General features: G+C 51.1%; 1 protein-coding gene across 4 annotated transcripts in view; it reads left to right on the top strand.

Moving 5' to 3' along the window:
- LMF1 (lipase maturation factor 1) overlaps positions 1-22111 on the top strand; it is an 82984-nt gene continuing 60873 nt past the window's right edge. For 2 of the 4 annotated variants that reach the window (XM_024759392.1, XM_024759393.1), the window contains exons 1-2: positions 1-193; positions 13100-13409. In XM_024759392.1, the coding sequence (XP_024615160.1) occupies positions 1-193; positions 13100-13409 (503 nt within the window). Of the gene's footprint in view, positions 194-13099; positions 13410-22111 lie in introns of those variants that run through there. The other 2 variants (XM_024759395.1, XM_024759394.1) reach the window with 2 other exon arrangements.

The raw sequence follows: 22111 nt of genomic DNA, 5'->3' as shown, positions 1-22111 counted from the left end.
ATGCGCTCCGACGGCCCGGCGATGGCGGCGCCGGAGGAGCCTTTGAGGAAGCGGAAGGCCGGGGTCGTGGGCCCGGCGCCTGAATCACCGCCAGGGCCGGGGCGCGACCCCGCGGGCTGCCCAGCCCGCCTCCGCGCGGGCACCTTCTGGCTGACCAGGATCGTGCTCCTGAAGGCCCTCGCTTTCGTTTACTGTGAGTTCGCGGGGCCAGGCGCCCCAGTGTGGCCCCTCCGCTCGCGCCCTGCCCCCCACCCTCAGGCCCACCCCCAAGCGGGTTCGCTGCCGAACCTCGGCCCTGCGCCCCACTCCGTCCTGCAGGTCCGGGGGGCCCCCACGCCGACCCCGCGCTGACCAGGAGCTCGTGAGGCGGTGACTCCCCTTTGCCGCCTACAGGTCCCACGAGCTGCGGCCCCGCCGCCTCCCCGCGGCTCCAAAGCTTTGAGGCCTGAGCAGCAGGTGCGGCCTCACCTGCGGGGTTCTGTGCGAGCCAGGTTTGATCAGGCGGAGAACCGCGCGGTCTGCCCCAGTCTCCCTCTCTCCCTCCCCTCGCCCCAGGCCGCCCCCCAGAACACCGCTGGACACCCGACGCCCCCCGTCCGCGCGCGCGCGGAGTGCACACCCCCTCGACCCCGATCCCCACGCCTGGAGGGGCGCAAACGCCCTGAGCCGAGCATTGGTGCCTGAATCCAAACTGGGTTTCTCAGACAAACGTGGCAGTGCGGGGGCCAGTGGGGTTGGGGCACAGCCCCCGGCTGAGATGGCCTGGGGCCAGTGGGGTTCTAGAGGGTTCCGGAGGGCGCTGGTACCCGGCGGGCCGGCCGGGATTGCACGCCGCGGGCACCGGCCGTCCCGGCGTCATTTCTGAGTTTTCAGAACATGCGTTCCAAGGGAGTGGAAATGCCACGCTTTGCACAGCGACCGTCATCACACACCGAGCGGGGCGCCGCGGGGACCAGGGCCCGGCGCGCGGTGAGGCTCGGTGTGCGGCGCTGGGGGATTCAGCTACGATTCTCGTGCGCTCTAAGTTACTATAGAAAATACTTCTTGCCAGTATTGCTTTATTCTCCACGGGATTAGTCATTCTAAACGTTTGAGCTGTCACTTAGTAAAAGATGGAGTCAAGACAAAGTTAATCTCCGAGACTTTAACAGACCCTTAAACCGGCGCCATGACAGTAGAAAAACCCCGGTGGCTTAGCTCGCAGAGAGCACAGCTTATAAAAAACTCAGCTTGGCTTTCCAGTGTTAGGGGTTGCCTTTGATCTCCACAGGGATTCTCTGTTCGGTTCAGAAGGAAACCGTTTTGAACCAGTGGGTCAAGAAGATATTTTAAGGCCGGTACTGAGCACAGAATGATTTGCTTTGGCATATGCATTCCCCCCACCCCCATCTTTTCTCGCTATTTGGGGTAGAGTCAGTGCTTTTCAGCTGCACGAAGGAACCAGTTTACCATCTTCAGGGACGAGGGTCCCTGGCTGAGATGGCTCTGGCAAGTAGGCAGTTGCCCTATATTGACTTCTTTCTGGAGGGTTCCAGATCTCCTGGGGACTGTGAGCTACCTCAGAGTCCCTTAAGTCCCAGGAATTTCCCACAATGCCACAGGCTGTCCACAGCTTTCACTTGATGTTGAGTGTTACAGTTGCCCTCATGGACTGCTGACCCCACCAGCAGGCTGAATAATGGACCCCTAGCCTATGCTTCCTTCACCCTCTGCGCATCTAACAGAGTTCTTAGTGTCATTAGTCTACCTGTCTGTGTGACTCCCTGGGAGCTCCTTGAAGCCAGGGTCGGTGTTTAATACCTCTGTCCTCTGTCTTCTAGGAGCAGCTTCTGCTCCATAAAATTTCCTTGACGTTTTGCAGTCTTTATCATTGCTCTCTGCCACCACAGGATACTTTTCCAACTGTGTCCTCCCTCCTCTCCAGCTCGGCACCCCAGGCCCTGGGTGTGACACTCAGGTCAGAGAGCCCGAGAGGCTCCTGGTTCTCTCTGAGTTGTTGTTGTAATTCCTCAGATCTCGTGTCTTGTTTTGGGGTTTATTCTCTCTCTTTACTGGAGCATATCCCAAAACAACGTTCCAAGAAAAGATACAGAGAAGGTGAACTTTCTGTGTCCTTCCTTGCACACGTAGAAATTGGCCACTTGCCTGGGTCTGTGGCTCTCAGAGCAGTTTTCCTCAGAACTTTGTGGTGTCAGGGGGTCTTTACACAGTCTGACTCCTGCTCTTTTGCAGGTGACTAAAGGGAAACACTTTTATTTCTTCTGCTCGCATGCTTGTGACACCAGATGTGGGTTTTTTCTCACAGCAAGTAATCGTCTGATTGTCCAGACACCACGTGAGTGTCCTGCAAGTCAGTTCGTTTTGACCCTAACTGCCTGGCGTCCCCACAGGCTGAGGGCTCAGTCCCACGAGACACCCCCCAACACCGCAGACGCCAGTGAGAAGTCCAGGCCGTCACCTGTGCTTCTGACCAACCATATGTAAATTGGGGTTCCCACGACCCCCTCCTCGGGTTCCATAACTTGCCAGAACAGCTCACAGAACTCAGGGGAACACTTTGCTTATGTTACTGGTTTATCATAAAGGACGTGACTCGGGAACAGCCAGATGGGAGAGATGCCCAGGGAAGGTGTGGGAAGGGGTGCAGAGCCCCCACGCCCTCCCAGAGAGCCACCGTCCCAGCACCTCCCTGAACCCCTCCATTTGGGGTTTGTTTGGAGGCTCCATTACACAGGCAGTACTGATTAAATCCCTGGCTGTTGGAGATCAGCTGCGTCTCCAGCCCCTCCCCGTCCCGTGAGGTTAGAGGTCAGGAGTGGGGCTGAAATTTCCTCTGGCAATCAGCCCCCATCCTCCAAGAATCACCTCATTGGTATAAACCCAGGTAAGGTTGAAAGGGGCTTGTTATGAATAACAGATGCTCCTCTCACCTCATCACTCAGGAAATCCCTGGGGTTTTAGGAGCTTTGTGCCAGGAACCTGGACGAAGACCAAATAAATATTTCTTATGATATGACAATACCACAGGGACCTTTTTTCCTCTCTGGGAGCTTTTTGAGTCTGCTGCCTTGCCATCCTGGCCCGGGTCCTTGTCATGTGATGGTGTGGCTCTGTGAGCTCCCTTCCTCGTTCCTTCGCAGGGCCCAGGTGAGCTCACTCAGACTTAAGACTCCTGCCCTGGTTCTGGACGAGCTTCTCTGGCCCTGCCCAGTCTGCTGACTCCGGGCCCCTGTCTGTTCAGACCCCCCAGTGGGTCCCAGATGTACCCCGTTGGGGACCACCAATGCACTGAGGCTCCCAGCTCAGACCAGAGCCTGAAGCTAAACAAGGATCTGTTGCAGAAGAAGGTGAGCTCCTCCCAGGCCTCGGGAATTGTGCCCTCATATGGGACCCGCCGCTGTGATGGCCAGGACCGTCTGAGTAACCATGTGTAGGTGACTGCCGCCATGGTGCTCTCCAGAAGGAACTGCAAGCACTGGAGCGAATGGAGGACTTTTTGACACATCAGCAAAATTATTTATCTCCCCAGTTTCATATGGTACCTTGGAGTCCCTGGGATAATATATCTTTTAAAATCCTACTTCAAAAAGATCTCACAGCTAGTTTCAGCCCAACTCTGATTCCTGGCATTGCCAGCTTACGGTACTGTCCTTTTGGTTCAGATTTGCTGTGCAGTGTCATGCTTGTGTCTTTCCTTGTTTATTTTACCTGTAGTAGAGTTTATTAGGTCTTTCTTCCCAGCTGCCAGTCACGGTTAGAGCGTCTGAGGTGAACCTAAACTGCACCCTCTAACAGCGGCAGCTTGTCTCACTCATGGTCAAGAGGTCTCACCTGGGGTCTGGTAGCTTAGCCTTGCGGCCAGTCAGCGCCCAGGCCCAGCACTGGCGCAGCCCAGCAGAACCACACGCACCTGCATTTGCTGAACTCTTAGGTGTTCTTTGGAAATTTTGAGGAAGAAAATGGAACCAAAAGAGTACTCGAATCTTGCTTCATTTTCTGTTGTTCTGAGCTTTCAGCGCTTCCAAGATTCATGGGAAGTTAGTTCTTCCCTCCAGGCCCCTTGATTGCTAATGAAATGCTCTGCTTGGTTTCACAAGCTTCTCTGTAAAATGCTTCCAGTTTGTTTAAGAAACAAACCTGCCCTACGTCTGAGCTCTCTACAGCACACACCTTTAAAGAAAACCTTTAAAGAAAAAGTGCTGGAGGTTATTTTTCTAAGGCCCAGAATTTAGCCACAGTCTATAAAACCACCCATCGGAGAGTGACATTTTGGAGATGATTCTGTCTTAATTTTATAGCACTTTATCTGAAGGGGAGAGAAAACTAAATTTTTTCTTTTTGATTTTTTAAAGAAAATATTTGCGGACATCCTTGATAATGCATATTAGGTGACCTGGTAACCTCTCCTAGGTCAGTCTGTGGGTTACCCCACCAGGGAGCAGCTGAGAGTCTCATGCCTGGGCCCTGTCTCCTTCCTTCCTAGAGCTGGGGGGAAGGGGTGTCTCCTTCCTTCCTAGAGCTGGGCAGGGGCTGTCTCCTCCTTTCCTAGAGCTGTGTGTGTGTGAGCGGGTGTCGCCTCCCTTCCTAGAGCTGGGCAGAGGACTGTTTCCTAGAGCAGGCTGGGGGCTGACTGAGCCTTTCTAAGGTTGGTTGTTTGGTTTAGCTTTGAGATCCTATGATTTTTTGAAAACTTTTTTCTTTATTTAGCCATTTCTATAACAGAAGTGAAAAATGAATAGGTTCTTTTCTTCTGAAATTTAAATCCATTCTATTTTCATTTTTTCCTGTAAGGTAGGAAGTTTCCTATGATGCTTGCCTTAGATTTACTTTTTTTTTTTAGTTAAGATGGTATGTTTTATGCTTTGTGTATTTTACCACAATTTAAAACTTTAAATTTTTTTAAATTAAAAATTGAAAATAGGGCTTCCCTGGTGGCGCAGTGGTTGAGAGTCCGCCTGCCAATGCAGGGGACATGGCTTCGTGCCCCGGTCCGGGAAAATCCCACATGCCGCGGAGCGGCTGGGCCCGTGGGCCATGGCTGCTGGACCTGCGCGTCCCGAGCCTGTGCTCCGCAACGGGAGAGACCACAACAGTGAGAGGCCCGCATACCGCAAAAAAAAAAAATTGAAAATATTGTAAATGGGTGTTGAACTTTGTCAAAAGTTCTTTCTCCATCTGTTGAGATGATCATATGGTTTTTATTCTTCGATTTGTTAATGTGGCATATCACATTGATTGATTTGCATATATTGAAGAATCCTTGCCTCCCTGGGATGAATCCCACTTGATCAGGGTGTATGATCCTTTTAATGTGTTGTTGGTAGATTTACTTTTTAACTAGTAGTGAGACCAAATTTCGTTTTTCTTTCATGGCATTGGACTGTGGTTGTGGGGAGGGAGGATGTCCAGCTGTTCAGCCATTGCTAATTACGTCCCCACGTAGTCTGAGTCGGGAGAGACAGGCTCCACCTGGGTGCGTGTGTGTGGATGTGCACACACACGGCCAGGGCTGGGTGGGCACCACTGTGGGGGTGGCCTCCATGTTACCAGGAAATTCGGTAGCATATGGACTTGGGCAGCTTTTGCCCAGTGATGGAGGCAGCAGGAGGGGTGCGAGGAGAAGACCAGGGGAGCCCTCCCTGCTGACCCTCTGGTGACAGAGGTGTTCTGTCTTTATTCCTGACATCCTGGACATCTGCTGTCATGGGGGGATCAGGTCTCAATATTCTTCCTGCAGTTACAGTGAGCCGCACGTAGTATTCAAGAAACATTTGCCTTTAAAAACAAAACAAAACAAAACTATTAACCAAACTCCAGACCTTATTGGTTTTCCACCAGCACCCCTTCCCATCCGGTGTCCCCGCACTGCGTTAGCCGTCATGGCTCCTCTGTCCCCTCTGGTCTGCAGCAGTCTCTGGACTTCCCTGTCTCTTCATGACCTTGACAGTTTTAAGCATGTCTGGTCATGTGTTTGGTAGAATGTCCCTCAAATTGGGCTTGTCTAATGTCTTCTCGTGACTGGACAGGTTGTGGGGAGAATCTCACAGAGGAGAGGTACCCTTCGCATCACGGGTGATACTGACCTGGATCACCTGGTTGCGGTGTGTCTGCCAGGTGTCTCCTCTGTCAAGTTCTCCTTTTTCCGTCCGTCATGGGGTCCAGTCCATGCTCCAGGGACCCCCCGAGGGGGCATCTCCACATGTTATTTGGATCTCCTCAGTAAGGAATTTATTTGGCAATTGTCATATTTGTTTACACTGTGGGTTGTGGTCCAGCAGTGTTACTCGTGGTATCAAATTGTCCGGCTCTGGTCAGTGGTGGTTCTTCCCAGTTGTCTCCCGTATCCCTGTGACATGCCTCCATTCTTTATTTTTCGAGGGCTTCCTTACTTTGTGGTACTACAGGCTGCTGCAGGCTCCTCTCATTTCCCAGCCCTAAAACCAGCCATTTCTCCAGAAGCCCTCGTTCCTTTTATTGGAGAGTGGTGTTAGGAACCCAGATCTGGGTGCTGTGCTGAGAGTGCCCATTGCTACTGGGGTGTCACTGCTTCCAGACTCTCTTAGCAAACAGAGCTAGGTTACATATGTGGGTGTGCTCACTCACATATGGTCATTTCTCTGCGTATCCATTTGAATGTATATTAGGGTAAACATGAATTCTCATTGGCATCTCCGATTCTCATCCAGTATGTGGGTGTGTGTTGGCCTTCCCTTTTTGCTTATCTGGAACCTCCTTCTCCACTAGTGAGAAATCTTGCCCCACCATCCCCCATGGTTTATCTGCTTAACCCCAATGCACATGCAAAGCAGTCTTAGAATTGTTTGCCTACCCCCAATTAGACTCCGGTGTTTCTATACAGTTACTTTTGTCTTTGTCCTTAGTTTTTACTCAGAACAATTTCCAAAGTTTCTTAGGCCAGCCCTCCCTCTTTCCTTGCATTCAGTGTGGCCGAGTTATACATTTGTGATAGAGTTTGATTCATTTGTCACAGTCTGCATTCCATCCTGGCATCCCCTAACCTCCTGGCTAGGTTGTTTTGATAGTTTATATACATTAAAGTTCATTTTTTATGATGTACAATTATGGGTTTTGACAAATGCATAGTTATCAATCACTCTAGTACTGTACCAGAATAGTTACATCTCTTGAAAATTCCCCTGTCCACGTAATCGGCTTCCCCCCGCAGCCCCTGGCATGCTCTGGTCTGTGTTCTGCCCCATGGTTTTGTCTTTTCCAGTGTGTCAGATGAATGGAATCCTACAGTGTGTAGCCTTTGGGTCTGGGTTCCTTTACTTAGTAAAATGTACTTGAGATCTTTCCATGCTGTTGAGTGAATCAACATTCCGTTGATATTCTCTCTGAATATCATACCGTTTTATGAACGCACCACAGTTTTTATCCATTCAAGCTCTGAGGGACATCTATGTTGTTTCCAGTTTTAGCAATTACGAACAAAGCTCCTGTAAACATTTGCATGCAGGCTTTTTTGTAAATGTAAGTTCTCAGTTCACTTGAGTGAACACGTAGGAGTATAATTGCTGGGTCATATGGTAAATCTGTGTTTAACTTTGTAAGAAACTGCCAAACTGTCCTCCAGAGTGACCGTACCAGTTTGCCTCCTACCAGCAATGAATGAGAGTTCCTCTTTTTCTGAATCCTCTGGAGCATTCGGTATTTTCAGTTTTTTGGATTTTGGCTGTTACGATAGGCGTGTGGTGATACGGCATTGCGTTGTTGTTATTTTTTTAAGTTTTTAAAAATATTTATTTATTTAATTTATTTATTTTTGACTGCGTTGGGTCTTTGTTGCTGCACGTGGGCTTTCTCTAGTTGCGGTGAGCGGGGGCTACTCTTCGTTGCGGTACGCAGGCTTCTCATTGCAGTGGCTTCTCTTGTTGCAGAGCACCACGGGCTCTAGGCACGTGGGCTTCAGTAGTTGTGGCTCGTGGGGTCTAGAGCGCAGGCTCAGTAGTTGTGGCTCCCGGGCTTAGTTGCTCTGCAGCATGTGGGATCTTCCCGGACCAGGGCACTAACCCGTGTCCCCTGCGTTGGCAGGCGGATTCTTAACCACAGCACCACCAGGGAAGCCCCTGCATTGTGGTTTTAATTGGCGTTTCCCCACTAACAAATGATATTAAGCATCTTTTCATGTGCTCATTTGCCATCTGTGTATCTTCTTTGTGTGAAGCAGATGACTTTCAGTATCTGTTCAGATCTTTTGCCCTTTAAAAAACTGGGTTGTTTGTTTTCTTGTTGAGTTTTAATGGTACTTTATTCTGGATGCAAGTCCTTTATCAGATATGTGATTTGCAGGTATTTTTCCCAGTCTGTGGCTTGTCTTTTCGTTCTCTTAAAAATATCTTTTACAGGGCTTCCCTTGTGGCACAGTGGTTGGGAGTCCGCCTGCCGGTGCAGAGGACACGGGTTCGTGCCCCGGTCCGGGAAGATCCCACATGCCGCGGAGCGGCTGGGCCCATGAGCCATGGCCGCTGGGCCTGCGCGTCCGGAGCCTGTGCTCCGCAACGGGAGAGGCCACGACAGTGAGAGGCCCACGTACAGCAAAAAATATATATATATCTTTTACAGAACAAAAGTTTTTCATTTGATAAAGTAGAATTTATCAGTTTTTTCTTTCATGGATCATGCTTTGGGTGTTGTATCTAAAAACTCATTGCCAAACACAAGTCACATAGATTTTCTTCTATATTTTATTTTAGAAGTTCCATACTTTTATGTTTTACATTTAGGTCTCTGGTCCTTTTGAATAAATTTTTGTACAAAATGTGAGTTATGTGTCAAGTTTCATTTTTTTTGCATATGACGTCTAGTTGTTCCAGCACCGCTTGTTGAAAGTACTGTCTTTGTCTGTAATTGTCTTTGCACCCTTGTCAGAAATCAGTTGACTGTCTTTGTGTAAGTCTACTCTGGACTCTCTAGTCTCCCATTGATTTATGTGTCTGTACTTTTGCTAATACCACACTGTCTTGATTACTGTAGCTTTGTAGTAAGTCTTGAAATTGGGTAAAATGAGTCCTCGAACTTTGTTCGTCATCGGAATTATTTTGGCTATCCTAGTTCCTTTGCTCTTACATATACATTTTAGAATCAGCTTGTCAATATCTATGGAAAAGCTTACCGGATGTTTTGATTGAGATTGCATTGAATCTATAGATCAAATTGGGGAGAACTGACATCTTAATAATGCTGACTCTTCTTCCAGTTCATGAACACAATGAATCTTTCCATTTATTTTGATCTTCTTTGATTTCTCTCATCATGTTTTGTAGTTTCCCATGTACAGATTCTGCATATATTTTGTTAGTTTATCTAGACACTTTTTTTTTTTTTTTTTGCGGTATGTGGACCTCTCACTGGTGTGGCCTCTCCCATTGCGGAGCACAGGCTCCGGACGCGCAGGCCCAGCAGCCATGGCTCACGGGCCCAGCCACTCCGTGGCATGTGGGATCTTCCAGGACCGGGGCACGAACCCGCGCCCCCTGCATCGGCAGGCGGACTCTCAACCACTGCGCCACCAGGGAAGCCCTAGACACTATTTTTGGTGGCTATTGTAATATTTAAACATTCAGCTTACAGTTGTTCATTGCTGATATATAGGAATATAATTGACTTTTGTATATTGGTCTTGTATTCTGTGACCTTCTTAAACTCACTTATTAGTGCCATGAGGGCTTTTTTTTCTTCTTCTTTCTTTTTGTCGATTCTTTGGGATTTTCTACATAGGCAGTCTATTAATAGAGATAGTTTCATTTCTTCCTTTCTAACCTATATACCTTTATTTCTTATACTTGCCTCATTGCACTAGCTAGGATTTCCTATACAGTGTTGAATATGAGTAATAAGAGAAGAGATAGTCTTGCTTTGTTCCAAATCTTCAGGGGAAGGTATTCAGTCATTAATCTTTAAGTATGATCTTGGCTGTAGGTTTTTCATAGTTACATCTTATAGACTGATGAAGTACCCTTCTATTCCTAATTTGCTGAAAGTTTTTTTTCCCATGAATGGATGAATTCTTTCATGTACTTTTTTGTGGGTCTATTGATGCTATCTTATGGTTTTCTGATTTAGTTTGTTACTGTGGTGATTACATTGATTCTTTTAAAAATATTTATTTATTTATTTATTTATTTATTTGGCTTCCTGGGTCTTAGTTGAGGCACTTGGGATGTTCCTTGCCGTGTGCGGGATATTTAGTTGCGGCATGCAGAATCTTTTAGTTGTGGCATGTGGGATCTTTTAGTTGCGGTGTGCAGGATCTTTACTTGCGGCATGTGAACTCTTAGTTGTGGCATGTGGGATCTAGTTCCCCGACCAGGGACAGAACCCAGGCCCCCTGCATTGGGAGCGCAGAGACTTAGCCATTGGACCACCAGGGGAGTCCCCATGGATAGTTTTTTGTTTGGTTGTTTTGTTTTGTTTTGCGGTACGCGGGCTTCTCATTGTTGTGGCCTCTCCCGTTGCGGAGTACAGGCTCCGGACGCGCAGGCGCAGTGGCCATGGCTCACGGGACCAACTGCTCCATGGCATGTGGGATCCTCCCCGACCGGGGCACGAACCCGTGTCCCTTGCATCGGCAGGCGGACTCTCAACCACTGCGCCACCAGGGAAGCCCTTAAGTTATAAATAAAAGTAAAATAAGGTGTATATTATTTTTATTTTTTTTACATCTTTATTGGAGTATAATTGCTTTACAATAGTGTGTTAGTTTTCTCCCACCTCAGAGGCACAGCACTGACTCCTGGCTGCAGCACCAAGAGCCTTTCATCCACACAGCTCAGAATAGAAGGGAGAAAAAGAAGAAAGAGAGAGAGAGAGGGAGGGAGGGAGAGAGAGAGAGAGGAAGAAAGAAAGAAAGAAAGGAAGGAAGAAAGAAAAGAAAGAAGATAAAGTAAGGTAAAATAAAGTTATTAAAATAAAAAATAATTATTAAGCAAAAAAAAAATTTTTTAAGTAAAAAAAAAAAAAAGAACGGATGGACAGAACCCTAGGACAAATGGTGAAAGCAAAGCTATACAGACAAAATCTCACACAGAAGCATACATGTACACACTCACAAAAAGAGAAAAAAGGGAAAAAATAATAAATCTTGCTCTCAAAGTCCACCTCCTCAATTTTGGATGATTTGTTGTCTATTCAGGCATTCCACCGATGCAGGGTACATCAAGTTGCTTGTGGAAATTTAATCCGCTGCTCCTGAGGCTGCTGGGAGAAATTTCCCTTTCTCCTCTTTGTTCGAACAGCTCCCGGGGCTCAGCTTTGGATTTGGCCCCGCCTCTGCGTGTAGGTTGCCAGAGGGCGTCTGTTCTTCGCTCAGACAGGACGGGGTTAAAGGAGCCACTGATTCCAGAGCCTTGGCTCACTCAGGCTCGGGGGAGGGAGGGGCACGGAGTGCGGGGTAAGCCTGCGGCAGCATAGGCCAGCAGGACGTTGCACCAGCCTGAGGCGCGCCGTGTGTTCTCCCGGGGAAGTTGTCCCTGGATCCTGGGACCCTGGCAGTGGCGGGCTGCGCAGGCTCCCCGGAAGAGAGGTGTGGATAGTGACCTGTGCTCGCACACAGGATTCTTGATGGCGGCAGCAGCAGCCTTAGCGTCTCATGACCGTCTCGGGTCCGCGCTGTTAGCCGCGGCTCGCGCCTGTCTCTGGAGCTCCTTTAAGCAGCGCTCTTAATCCCCTCACCCCGTGCGCCAGGAAACAGTGAGGGAAGAAAAAGTCTCTTGCCTCTTTGGCAGGTCCAGACTTTTCCCCGGACTCCCTCCCGGCTAGCGGTGGTGCACTAACCCCTTCAGGCTGTGTTCACGCCAACAGTCCTCTCCCTGCCATCCCCTCAGCTCCCAGCCCCTACCCGCCCCGGCGGGTAAGCAGACAAGCCTCTCGGGCTGGTGAGTGCCAGTGGGCACTGATCCTCTGTGCGGGAATCTCTCCTCTTTGCCCTCTGCACCCCTGTTGCTGTGCTCTCCTCCACAGCTCCGAAGCTTCCCCCCTCTGCCACCCGCAGTCTCCGCCCGCAAAGGGGCTTCCTAGTGTGTGGAAACCTTTCCTCCTTCCCACTGGTGCAGGTCCCATCCCTATTCTTTTGTTTCTATTTATTCTTTTGCCCTACCCAGGTACATGGGGAGTTTCTTGCCTTTTGGGAGGTCTGAGGTCTTCTGCCAGCGTTCAGTGGGTGTTCTGTAGGAGTTGTTCCACGTGTAGATGTATTTCTGATGTATCTGTGGGGAGGAAGGTGATCTCCGCCCATGGATAGTTTTTTGAGGGTTGAACCAGCCTTGCATTTCTGAGATGAAGTTGGCTGGTTGTGATGTATTATCTTTATTTCTTCTTTTGTGAGTTTTGGTAGTTTGCGTCTTTCAACTAATTCTCCTATTTCATCTAAGTTGTCAAACTTAAGATCTTAGAGAGATGTATAGTATTCCTGTATTATCTTTTTACACCTGTGGGATCTGTAACTGTTCTTTTTTGATCCCTGATATTGGTGTCTTCTTTCCTTTCCTTGGTTAATCTGACTAGAGTTCTAACAGTTATATTGATTTTATCGAAGAACCACCTTTTGGTTTTTATTGAGTTTCTCTGTGTTTTTCCCTTTTCTCAATTTCATTTATTTCACCTCTTTTTTAAAATGTCTTTTCTGATGCTTGTTTTATATATAATTTACTCTTTTTTCTGATTTCTTAAAGTAGAAGTTTAGATTTGAGGCCTTTCTATTTTCTAACATGAGTGTTTTACTGTAAATTTTCTTTAAGCAAAGTTCATTCTGGGATAGTTAACTAACCATTTTATGTAAGCAGGCACATATTTTATATAAATGTGTGTCTATTTTATATACACATATACATTGTGTATAAGTAGATACAACGCACATAGCTATGTATACATATACACATACATTGTGACTTCTCCAGGTTGGATCTTCTAATATCTCCCTCAAGATTTTGTGAAATACCCTTGAGTCCACGCTTTGATTCCAAACCACTGGTCAGACTCTGCCTCATCTTCTTGCCTAGCCGAGGCCCTGCACGTCTGAAAAGTATCTACAGAGGGCTGTGTTCCTGTTCATGTTCCTTTTGTCTTCTTTTCCTTCCAGTTGTGGCATTCTTGGTGGCCTTCCATCAGAACAAGCAGCTGATTGGTGACACGGGACTGCTGCCCTGCAGAGTGTACCTGAGGAGTGTGCAGCAGCACTTCCGTGGGCAAGTCAGCTGGGAGACGGTGAGCTACGCCCCCACCGTCCTCTGGCTGCTGGACTGGTCTCACATGGACTTCAACCTGGACGCGCTGGCTCTTCTCGGGCTGGGCATCTCCTCTTTCATCCTGGTCTCCGGCTGTGCCAATATGGTTCTCATGGCTACTCTCTGGGTCCTCTACATGTCCCTGGTCAACGTGGGGCAGATCTGGTAAGAGGGAAGGATGGGGCATCTATAATGCAGGCACATGATAAATCAGGGTTCTAGGGGTGTTACCCCTCAGAGCCCAACGAGGCCTCCTGGTAACAGGAGCAAGCAAATGAGCTTACTTCTTACGTTAATTTGGAAAATATCACCCTTTTAATTAGGCTGTGGTAGACCCTGCTGGTCGCATTCAACCAAAGTCCAGGAGCTTCCTTATTTGGGCGTAATTGGGATTCTGTTGGGAGTGTCACGGCCACACCTGAGATAGCATTGCCAGCCTCTTGTGCTGGGGGGCCATGAGATGGAGGTGGACGCTGCTGGGTGGGCTGCTGGGAGCACTCTGGTGGTGGGGCTTGATTTGGAGGCTTACTCCTCTGCTCCTGCTCCCACCTGCTCTTTCCTTGTTTGAGAGGAACTGGTGCCAGTGGTCACAGTTCAGGCCAGCCCTGCTGTGGGGAATAGGCTCCAGTGCCGGACAGGTCAGAGGCAGCGTTGGGCTCCATGGAGGGAGAGTCACATGGGAACACGGACGGGGGCATCAGTGCAGCGTGTGGCTTGGATAGGCTTGGAGGAAAACTGAGGGCCATGAAGTGCTGTGCCACATTTGACAGTGGAGGAGGGGGTACCGCTCTTCTTCAAGTTCTGGGCTCCGGCCCTGGGGAAGAATCACCTACCAGAGGAAGCACAGAGGACTCTGTAAGAGAAGGTGAAGCCTTGAGAGAAAGCTCTGGGGTCGGGGCGGGTGTCTGTGTAGACATGGAGGAAGTAGACAAGGGGGTGGTGTCTGCGTGGATGAGCAGGAAGTGGAGGAGGGGTGGTGTCTGTGTAGAGGAGCAGGAGGTTAAGCACCTCTGGGGCTCCTCATGCCATGTTCCCACCAGAGCCTTTGTTTTCTGGGAGGAAAGGTTCATTCGGTGGCCTGACATTCTTGGCTGCTGGCCCAGGTCAAAGGGGCTGGCTAGGTCCTGGACCATGACATGAATGGGTTTTAACCCAGACGCCGGACTCCTTCAGTGTCACTCACTCAGCTTGTGAGCCATCAGAGGTCTCCTCCCAGCTCCTGTCGTCTGGCCCTGGTCCCCGAGCAAGTGTGAGTGACACTCAGTGTGTGAACTGAAGACACCTCTCCCCATCCAGTCTATGGAAAAGAAGGCTGACGTCTCAGTCACCCTGGCTCCCCTCCCTGCTCCCGGGGCCTTCATGTTGATATTGAACTATTGACCAGCCAGCACCCTCGTAGTCAGAGCCAGAATTTATTCAGAGACTTTGGGAAACTTCAATGCCCTGGTGTTGTGGCGTGGGCTGCGTGGATCAGAAGAAACAGCGATGGGCGTCGGTTACCAGGTTTTGCAGGGGTCACCAAGTGGATGGCAACATCGTACTGTGGTGGTGCATCCTGTGTCCAGTTCCATACAGAAGCTGTGTGGGTTCCTAGACAAATGATATTTACATCTGATTTATGGCATTTTCTTTTCTGAAGGCCCAAGCAGTGAGGGTAGAAATAGGGGCTGGCTCCTGGTAGGTGGAATGTGCCTCGTGCCCGTCAGGCAGCTGTGAGGCGAGGGAAGCGTCCTTCATTCCTGTCTGCTCCTCCCCACCTGGGACTCATGGGTGCTGCCACCTCAGGCTGTCTGACCTCCTCAGCAGCCACAGGCATTCACTGCCCGCCTCTAGTCTCTCTGGTCAGTGGATGTTTACAGCACAAGAGGACTCTGGCTGGGGTTGTCTGTGATGTCTAAAAGGCTGCTGTTTCTTGGCACGTGTGATTTAGCGCATGTCAGAGGAGGGAGAATTCTGGGTATGTTTGCCCCGTTTTAAAAGCTGGAGTTACAGAGAGGGGGAGCGCAATGCCTGGCTCCAGTGTCCTGCTCAGAGGCTGCACCTGTGTGTAACACGGGGCTCGGGCCATACTGTACCTCGCCCAGCAACCGGGAAAATTGTATCCACTGTCAGTTTGGGGTTTTTTTCTTTTTTTTTTTTCTTTGCGGTACGCGGGCCTCTCGCTGTTGTGGCCTCTCCCGTTGCAGAGCGCAGGCTCCGGACGCGCAGGCTCAGTGGCCATGGCTCACGGGCCCAGCCGCTCCGCGGCATGTGGGATCTTCCCAGACTGGGGCACAAACCCGTGTCCCCTGCATCGCAGGTGGACTCTCAACCACTGCACCACCAGGGAAGCCCTCTTTTTTCTTTTAATTTATTTTTGGCTGCATTGGGTCTTCGTTGCTGCTTATGGGCTTTCTCTAGTGGTGGCGAGCAGGGGCTACACTTTGTTGCAGTGCGCAGGCTTCTCATTGCAGTGGCTTTAGGCATGTGGGCTTCAGCAGTTGCGGCACGTGGGCTCTAGGGTGCATGGGCTTCAGTGGTTGTGGCATGCGGGCTCTGTAGTTGTGGCTCACGGGCTCTAGAGCACAGGCTCAGTAGTTATGGCGCATGGGCTTAGTTGCTCTGTGGCATGTGGAATCCTCCCAGACCAGGGATTGAACCTGTGTACCATGCGTCAGCAGGCAGATTCTTAACCACCGTGCCACCAGGGAAGTCCCTCCACTGTCAGTTTTGTTTTGTCTTGTTTTTTAATAAATTTGTTTATTTTATTTTTGGCTGTGTTGGGTCTTTGTTGCTGTGCATGGGCTTTCTTTAGTTGCGGCGAGTGTGGGCTACTCTTCGTTGTGGTGCATGGGCTTCTCACTGCAGTGGCTTTTCTTGTTGTGGAGCACGAGCTCTAGGCGTGCGAGCTTCAGTAGTTGTGCTCGTGTGCTCTAGAGCGCAGGCTCAGTGGTTGTGGTACACGCGCTTACTTGCTCGGCAGCATGTGGGATCTTCCCAGACCAGGGCTTGAACCTGTGTCCCCTGCATTGGCATGCAGATTCTTAACCACCATGCCACCAGGGAAGCCCCTCCACTGTCAATTTTAAACAGTAATTTCTAGTCACATCTAGAATGTGTTGGTCAGGAAGATTTTTGAAAACTGGTCTGAGTACACATGGTCAAAAATAGAGTCTTGTGTTTTTTCAGTGGAAAAGATGTTCTGCTCCCTTCCACTTGGATGTGTTTAAAAATGTGATTTGAATTAATTTAAGCTCACTCAAGGAAAATAAAATAACTGTTTTCTCAGAAATGACACATGAGGGCTTCCCTGGTGGTGCAGTGGTTAAGAATCCACCTGCCAATGCAGAGGACATGGGTTCGAGCCCTGGTCTGGGAAGATCCCACATGCCACGGAGCAGTTAAGCCCATGCACCACAACTACTGAGCCTGCACTCTAGAGCCCACGAGCCACAACTACTGAAGCACACGCACCTAGAGCCTGTGCTCCACAACAAGAGAAGCCACTGCAATGAGAAGCCCGTGCACTGCAATGAAGAGTAGCCCCAACTCCCTGCAACTAGAGAAAGCCCACGTGCAGCAACAAAGACCCAACACAGCCAAAGATAAAATAAATTTATTTTAATAAAAAATGACAAGAGATGTTTTAGGTGAAAAATGTAAAACAAAACAAAACAAAACAAAACCTGTCAGTGGAGACCAGTGGATTATTTACCACATTCTTGATGCCGAACATCTGTGTTCCCAGCGGAGCTGCAGGCTGCTTGCTGTGGCCCACGTGTGGGGCCCCAGGCGAGGCTGGGCAGGCCACTCGATCTGGAAGGTGTCTCAGGTCACCTTGACTCGGGGCTCCTTAATGGATGATAGTTTCCAGGTTGTCAGAGTGATGCTGGAAACTTACTGGGAGAGTGAGGACCCCTTAAATGGAAATTGGGCTTTCGTTTTCTTGATGCCCCAGCATGAGAGTTAGACACACTCTGTTCTTTCACGTCCCATTTATTCTAAGTTGAGGGAAAAGGATATCTGTTTGGGGTGAGATCCTCAGATAATGGACACTGTTGATTGGATGTCTTTCAAGTGTCATCCAGCTGGTGGCCTGCAGTGGGGACAGGAAGCCCACATGGGGCAAGGAGGCACCAGGCAGGTGCACGGGGCACATCTTGGCCGGCAACGAGGCCCCTGCCCTGGGGTCCCATGGTGGTGGCTCGGCGCCTGCCCAGCCTGGCTTGTGTGCACTATGGCCGCTGCTTCACTTGAAGCATTGCCCACTCCCTTCTCTTAAGTGGGTGTCCCCTCTGCTCCTGCTGACCCCAACTGGCATCTGTGATGAAGTCCCAGCGTTGGAAATGAACGTCCTCAGCAGACATGGGATGCAGCGTTGCTGCCAAGTGAGGCTGCTGGGGCCCCACGTCGATATCTTGGGCGGAGTCAGGCAGCCTTCCAGACAGCCTGCTCCTTCTGGGATCCTGGGATCGTGCCCGCCCTTCTCCCGCCTTCCTGACATGGTCCTAGTACATGCGTGGTGAGGCTAGCAGGAACCTGATGAATCCAATTCATGGCGACAGTGGTCAGAGATCTTCATTGTGGGGCGAGTGGCTTTAGTCATACAGTTAGTGCTTTGTAGGGTGATGACCCAGGTCCTCAGACTCTGGAAGCGATACTTTCAGAGGAGCCAGAAAAGACTGGTGTTATCAACTGCTTGTCTAGTGGTGGCAGGAAGGAGAGCAGGATTACAGTGTTCCCACCTTGCAGCAGAAACAAGGGAACCAAGACAGGGCCAGCTGGGGTGGTCTGCCCCTGGGTGAGGGTCCGGCTCTCTGGGGTCCTCTCCTGGAGCTGCACCCTGGAGGCAGCGCAGCGCATGGGTAGGCTTGGGGCCAGCCATGGCCATGCTGAGACCCAGCCCTGGCCCCATAGACACCTGGGCTGTGTTGTTGGCTTAGCTGTGTCCCTAGCTCCACAAATCAGCATGTCCACACTCAGCCTGTCCCCCAGGTGGGATCCTGGGGAGATCTGGGACTTGTTTGTGAGTCTTCCTGCTTCCCCCATGTTTCACCAACCTCCACATCCTCCTGATTTCACCTGCAGGGTATCTCCGGAACCTTCCTCTGCTGCCAGCACCAGTGTGGCCTTGAGTCCATAGTGGCTGTCAGCTCTGCTCCTCACACGCCCTGTGGTTTGTCAGGGACACGTGCCAGCTTCCTCTGGGTATCTGCTGTTCCAGGCCCGGCAGTTAGAAGGCGGTACTTTCACATGTGGGCAGATCTAAGGCGAGGACCACAACCGCCCTCCCCACCTGCCCCACCTCGTCTTGAAGAGCAGGGCAGGCATGGTTTTGGATTTTCAGGCCTTGGAAGCTGGGCCCTGTTACCTCTAGACCAGGGCTACTGTCAGGCTCCTTTCAGGGAATGGGAACGGCTCCCACGGCCCGAAGGGAACGACTCCCACGGCCCGTAAGAGGGGGCCTCATAGGGTCAAGGTGCCGCAGACTCACAAAGCGGGCCAGGTGGGTCGGAGCTGCGGGGTGGGTGAGGGAGTCCTTGGACTTCACTGGCCAGAGGGAGGAGAAGGAGGAGCAGATGCACTGCCGTCGTGGTGTTTCCTTAGGTTGTGGTTCTGTTCTGTCTGGGTTGGTTGAGAAACTCTGAGAGAGGGTGCAGCAGGCAGCAGGGGTACACCTTCCTGACACCTGTTGTGTCTTCTGGACATGGGAAGGAGACGACACCAGACGGTTCTTCAAGACAGGAAGTGAGGCAGAGGCTTGGCGCCCAGGGGCTGGACACTTGGGAGACTCCCTGAGGACAGTGCTGCCCCCGAGAGCGGGCAGTAAGAAGCCCACCAGGCCAGCAGGTCCCTCAGGAGAGGTGCAAGGCCGGCCCGGGGGGCCCAGAGTTTCCAAGGACACAGGTGTGGCCGCGCCACATGGCTTTGGGATCACACACCGCCCCCCAGAGTCTCAATCAAGTGTGGCGGGAGTAGGTTCTGATTTAATGGTGCCCCGGGACTGGGTGACAGCAGGAGTCATAGTCGTCCCCGAAGGGCAGACAGCCAGGGCCAGCTCCGTGACACTCTTGGTTCCATGTCTGGGTTTCATAGAGGAGGCCTTGCTGGCAGAGGGCGCAGCTCTGGCAGGCGGGACGGGGTGGGGGGTGGCCAGGCGCTGGGTCTGCAGCAAGGAGCTTTGGGCCAGGCACATCAGATGCAGGGCAAGTCTGTCCTGTTCTGGCCAGAACTTGAGTTCACCTCCCTTGGCCGTTGCCAGAGCCCCCGGGTGTTGCACTCACAGGAGGGGAGCTGGGCTGGCCTTGAGGTGATGGCCGTTCTGTGTGTTCTGTTTGCGGGGTTGGAGGCAGCTCTCCTGACAGGTGCAGATGTTGTTGCTGCCCAGCTACCTCGACTTTTCTTAATTTCACAGACTTCATTTTTAGAAGAGTTTGAGACCTACTGAATTACTGCAGAAGCAGTGCAGAGTTCCTGTGCGTCCCACTCCCAGTTTCCCGTTATTATCCTCTACATTAGACGGTGCATTTGTCACACTTAACAAGCCAGTGTTGACACTATTGTTCATTCACCTCTTCTCAGTCCTTCCCATCCCGGGACCCCATCCAGGCCCCACAGACATCTGGTTGCCGCATCTCCTTGGGCCCCCTTGGGCTGGGACCGTGGCTCAGACGCCCCTGTTCTGGACGCCTAGACAGTGTTGAGGAGGACCGATCAGGGGTTTTGTAGAATGTCCCTCCGGCGGGATTTGTCTGATGTTTTTCTCATTGTTGTCATGGTGATGGGTTTGAGAGGAAGACCAGAGGTAAAGTGCTGTTGTCGACACGTCGGATCAGGAGTCCCTGCCCTCAGCACGACCTGTCTGCGGACGTTGCCCTGACCTCTGGCCGAGGTCATGCCTATCAGGCATCTCCACTGTCCCAAGTCTCCACCGTGTCCTCATTGGAGGTCATCACAGCGCAGCCCACACATGGAGGGGGGGGTGGTGTCAGCCCCTCCTCGAGGGGGGCACACACAGTGACGTGGGCTCTTCCCCACAGGTCTCTCTGGCACCCCCGTGTTTACTCAGTCATTGGCCAAGTCACCGTGGACTGGAGCATGTTTATTGGTGCCCTGGGTGCCCGTCCTCTTGCTCTAGGCATTGAAACATCTTGGGGTCAGTGACACTGAAGAGAGACAGAGCCACAGCTCAGTGACGGTTGTTGCGTGAAATGCGAGTGACCTCACGGAAGACGGACCAGCCCAGTGCTGTCCTGCTCAAATGGCATCGGAAGCCCGAGTTGTCCCTTCTTCTCCAGTTTCTTCAGTTAGTATCAACTTTCCCAAAAAGTTGGATTTCTGGTTCTGTTATCTGTGCTTTGCTTTGACAGGAATCCTAAAGGGCTTCTTTGTTGCTCTTAAGGATGGCCGTGTGGCCGTCCTTTCCTCTTCCCACCTTCCCGGCCCCCACAAAGAAGAAAGGATTATCTCTAGAAACTTGGAGCGAGGTCGGGGGCTCCGGAGGTCCCTTCCTGCAGAGGAAGCCGCCTTGGCACTTTCCTCTGGCAGAAGGGACAGAGTATCAACTTCAAAGAGTGCCGGCAGCAGATGCCCGAGGGCTGCAGAGGTGCGGAGGGGACCCCTGCATAGCGGCCGCCTTCAGACTGTTGAGGATGAAAACTTTATTTTGGCTTTAAACGCAGTTGATGTCCACGGCTGCCCCTGCCCGTAGCCCCAGGTGCTTTTACGGGTGTAGATAGATTTGATGTGTAGAAATGAATTCCTGCTACGGTTTTGCGAGGTCCGGGCAGCAACATGGTGCCATTTCTGCCGTGTGGCCGTGCAGCAGGGCCCTGTCCCTTGGGGAAGCCCCATGTCCTTGTCGAAGGAGTGGCTCACTGCTGCCCACGGTCATCGGACACTGACACGGGCCTTCTCTGCTCTCTCAGACGGTGCCAAGACGTGGCGGGTCCCAAGACAGACCATGTTCCTGGACTGGGGGCGGGGGGGGGGCAGTCACCCATTGGCTGCATCGGTCGGGCCACTGCTTCACCCCCTCTGGCCTTTCTGTCCTGCCCTGCTTCTGTTCAGCCGTCTCCACGCAGCACTCATGGGCACGGCTTGGAAGACCATGCTTTATCATGAATTCCCATCCACCTGCTTCCTGAGTGGGCCTTCGAGAAGCGCTCTGTGCCAGGCAAGAAAGTGGGAGAATTCTACAAATTCACAGCTGCCCCTCCACAGCCAGGGGAGAGCAATCTAAAATATTTATCCAGGGCTTCCCTGGTGGCGCAGTGGTTAAGAATCCGCCTGCCACTGCAGGGGACATGGGTTCGTGCCCTGGTCCGGGAAGATCACACATGCTGCAGAACAACTAAGCCCGTGCGCCACAACTACGGAGCCTGCGCTCCAGAGCCCCGGAGCCACAACTCCTGAAGCCCAGGCACCTAGAGCCTGTGCTCTGCAACAAGAGAAGCCACCGCAATGAGAAGCCCGTGCACCACAACGAAGAGTAGCCCCTGCTCACTGCAACTAGAGAAAGCCCGTGCACAGCAACAAAGACCCAACACAGCCAAAAATAAATAAATAAAATAAATCTTTTTTAAAAATTTATAAAATAAAAATAAAATATTTATCCATGATGCCTTCTTACAAAGTGAAAAATCACTGGGAACTGCTTTAGTTTTCTAATCAGAGGCTTTCTGTAAAACAGGAGCCTTGCATAGAGGTCGCTGGGGTAGCTCAAGGCCTAGGGCTGCAGACATGGGCGCGAGGAGGCCTGGCACACACACCCCTCCCTTCTTGGTTCTCTGGCTTCCTTGCCGTGGAGATGAGTGGTCGGTGGGCTGTGGGCCACCTCTGACGGGGGAAGGCCTGTCACTAACAGACAGTTGGAGGTAAGGCGTTAA

This window comes from Neophocaena asiaeorientalis, unplaced genomic scaffold, assembly GCF_003031525.2.
Source record: "Neophocaena asiaeorientalis asiaeorientalis breed wild unplaced genomic scaffold, Neophocaena_asiaeorientalis_V1.1 scaffold254, whole genome shotgun sequence".
Classification (NCBI taxonomy): Eukaryota; Metazoa; Chordata; class Mammalia; order Artiodactyla; family Phocoenidae; genus Neophocaena; species Neophocaena asiaeorientalis.
Note: the sequence above shows the minus strand (reverse complement) of the source record. Positions and strands in the feature narration are given on the sequence as shown.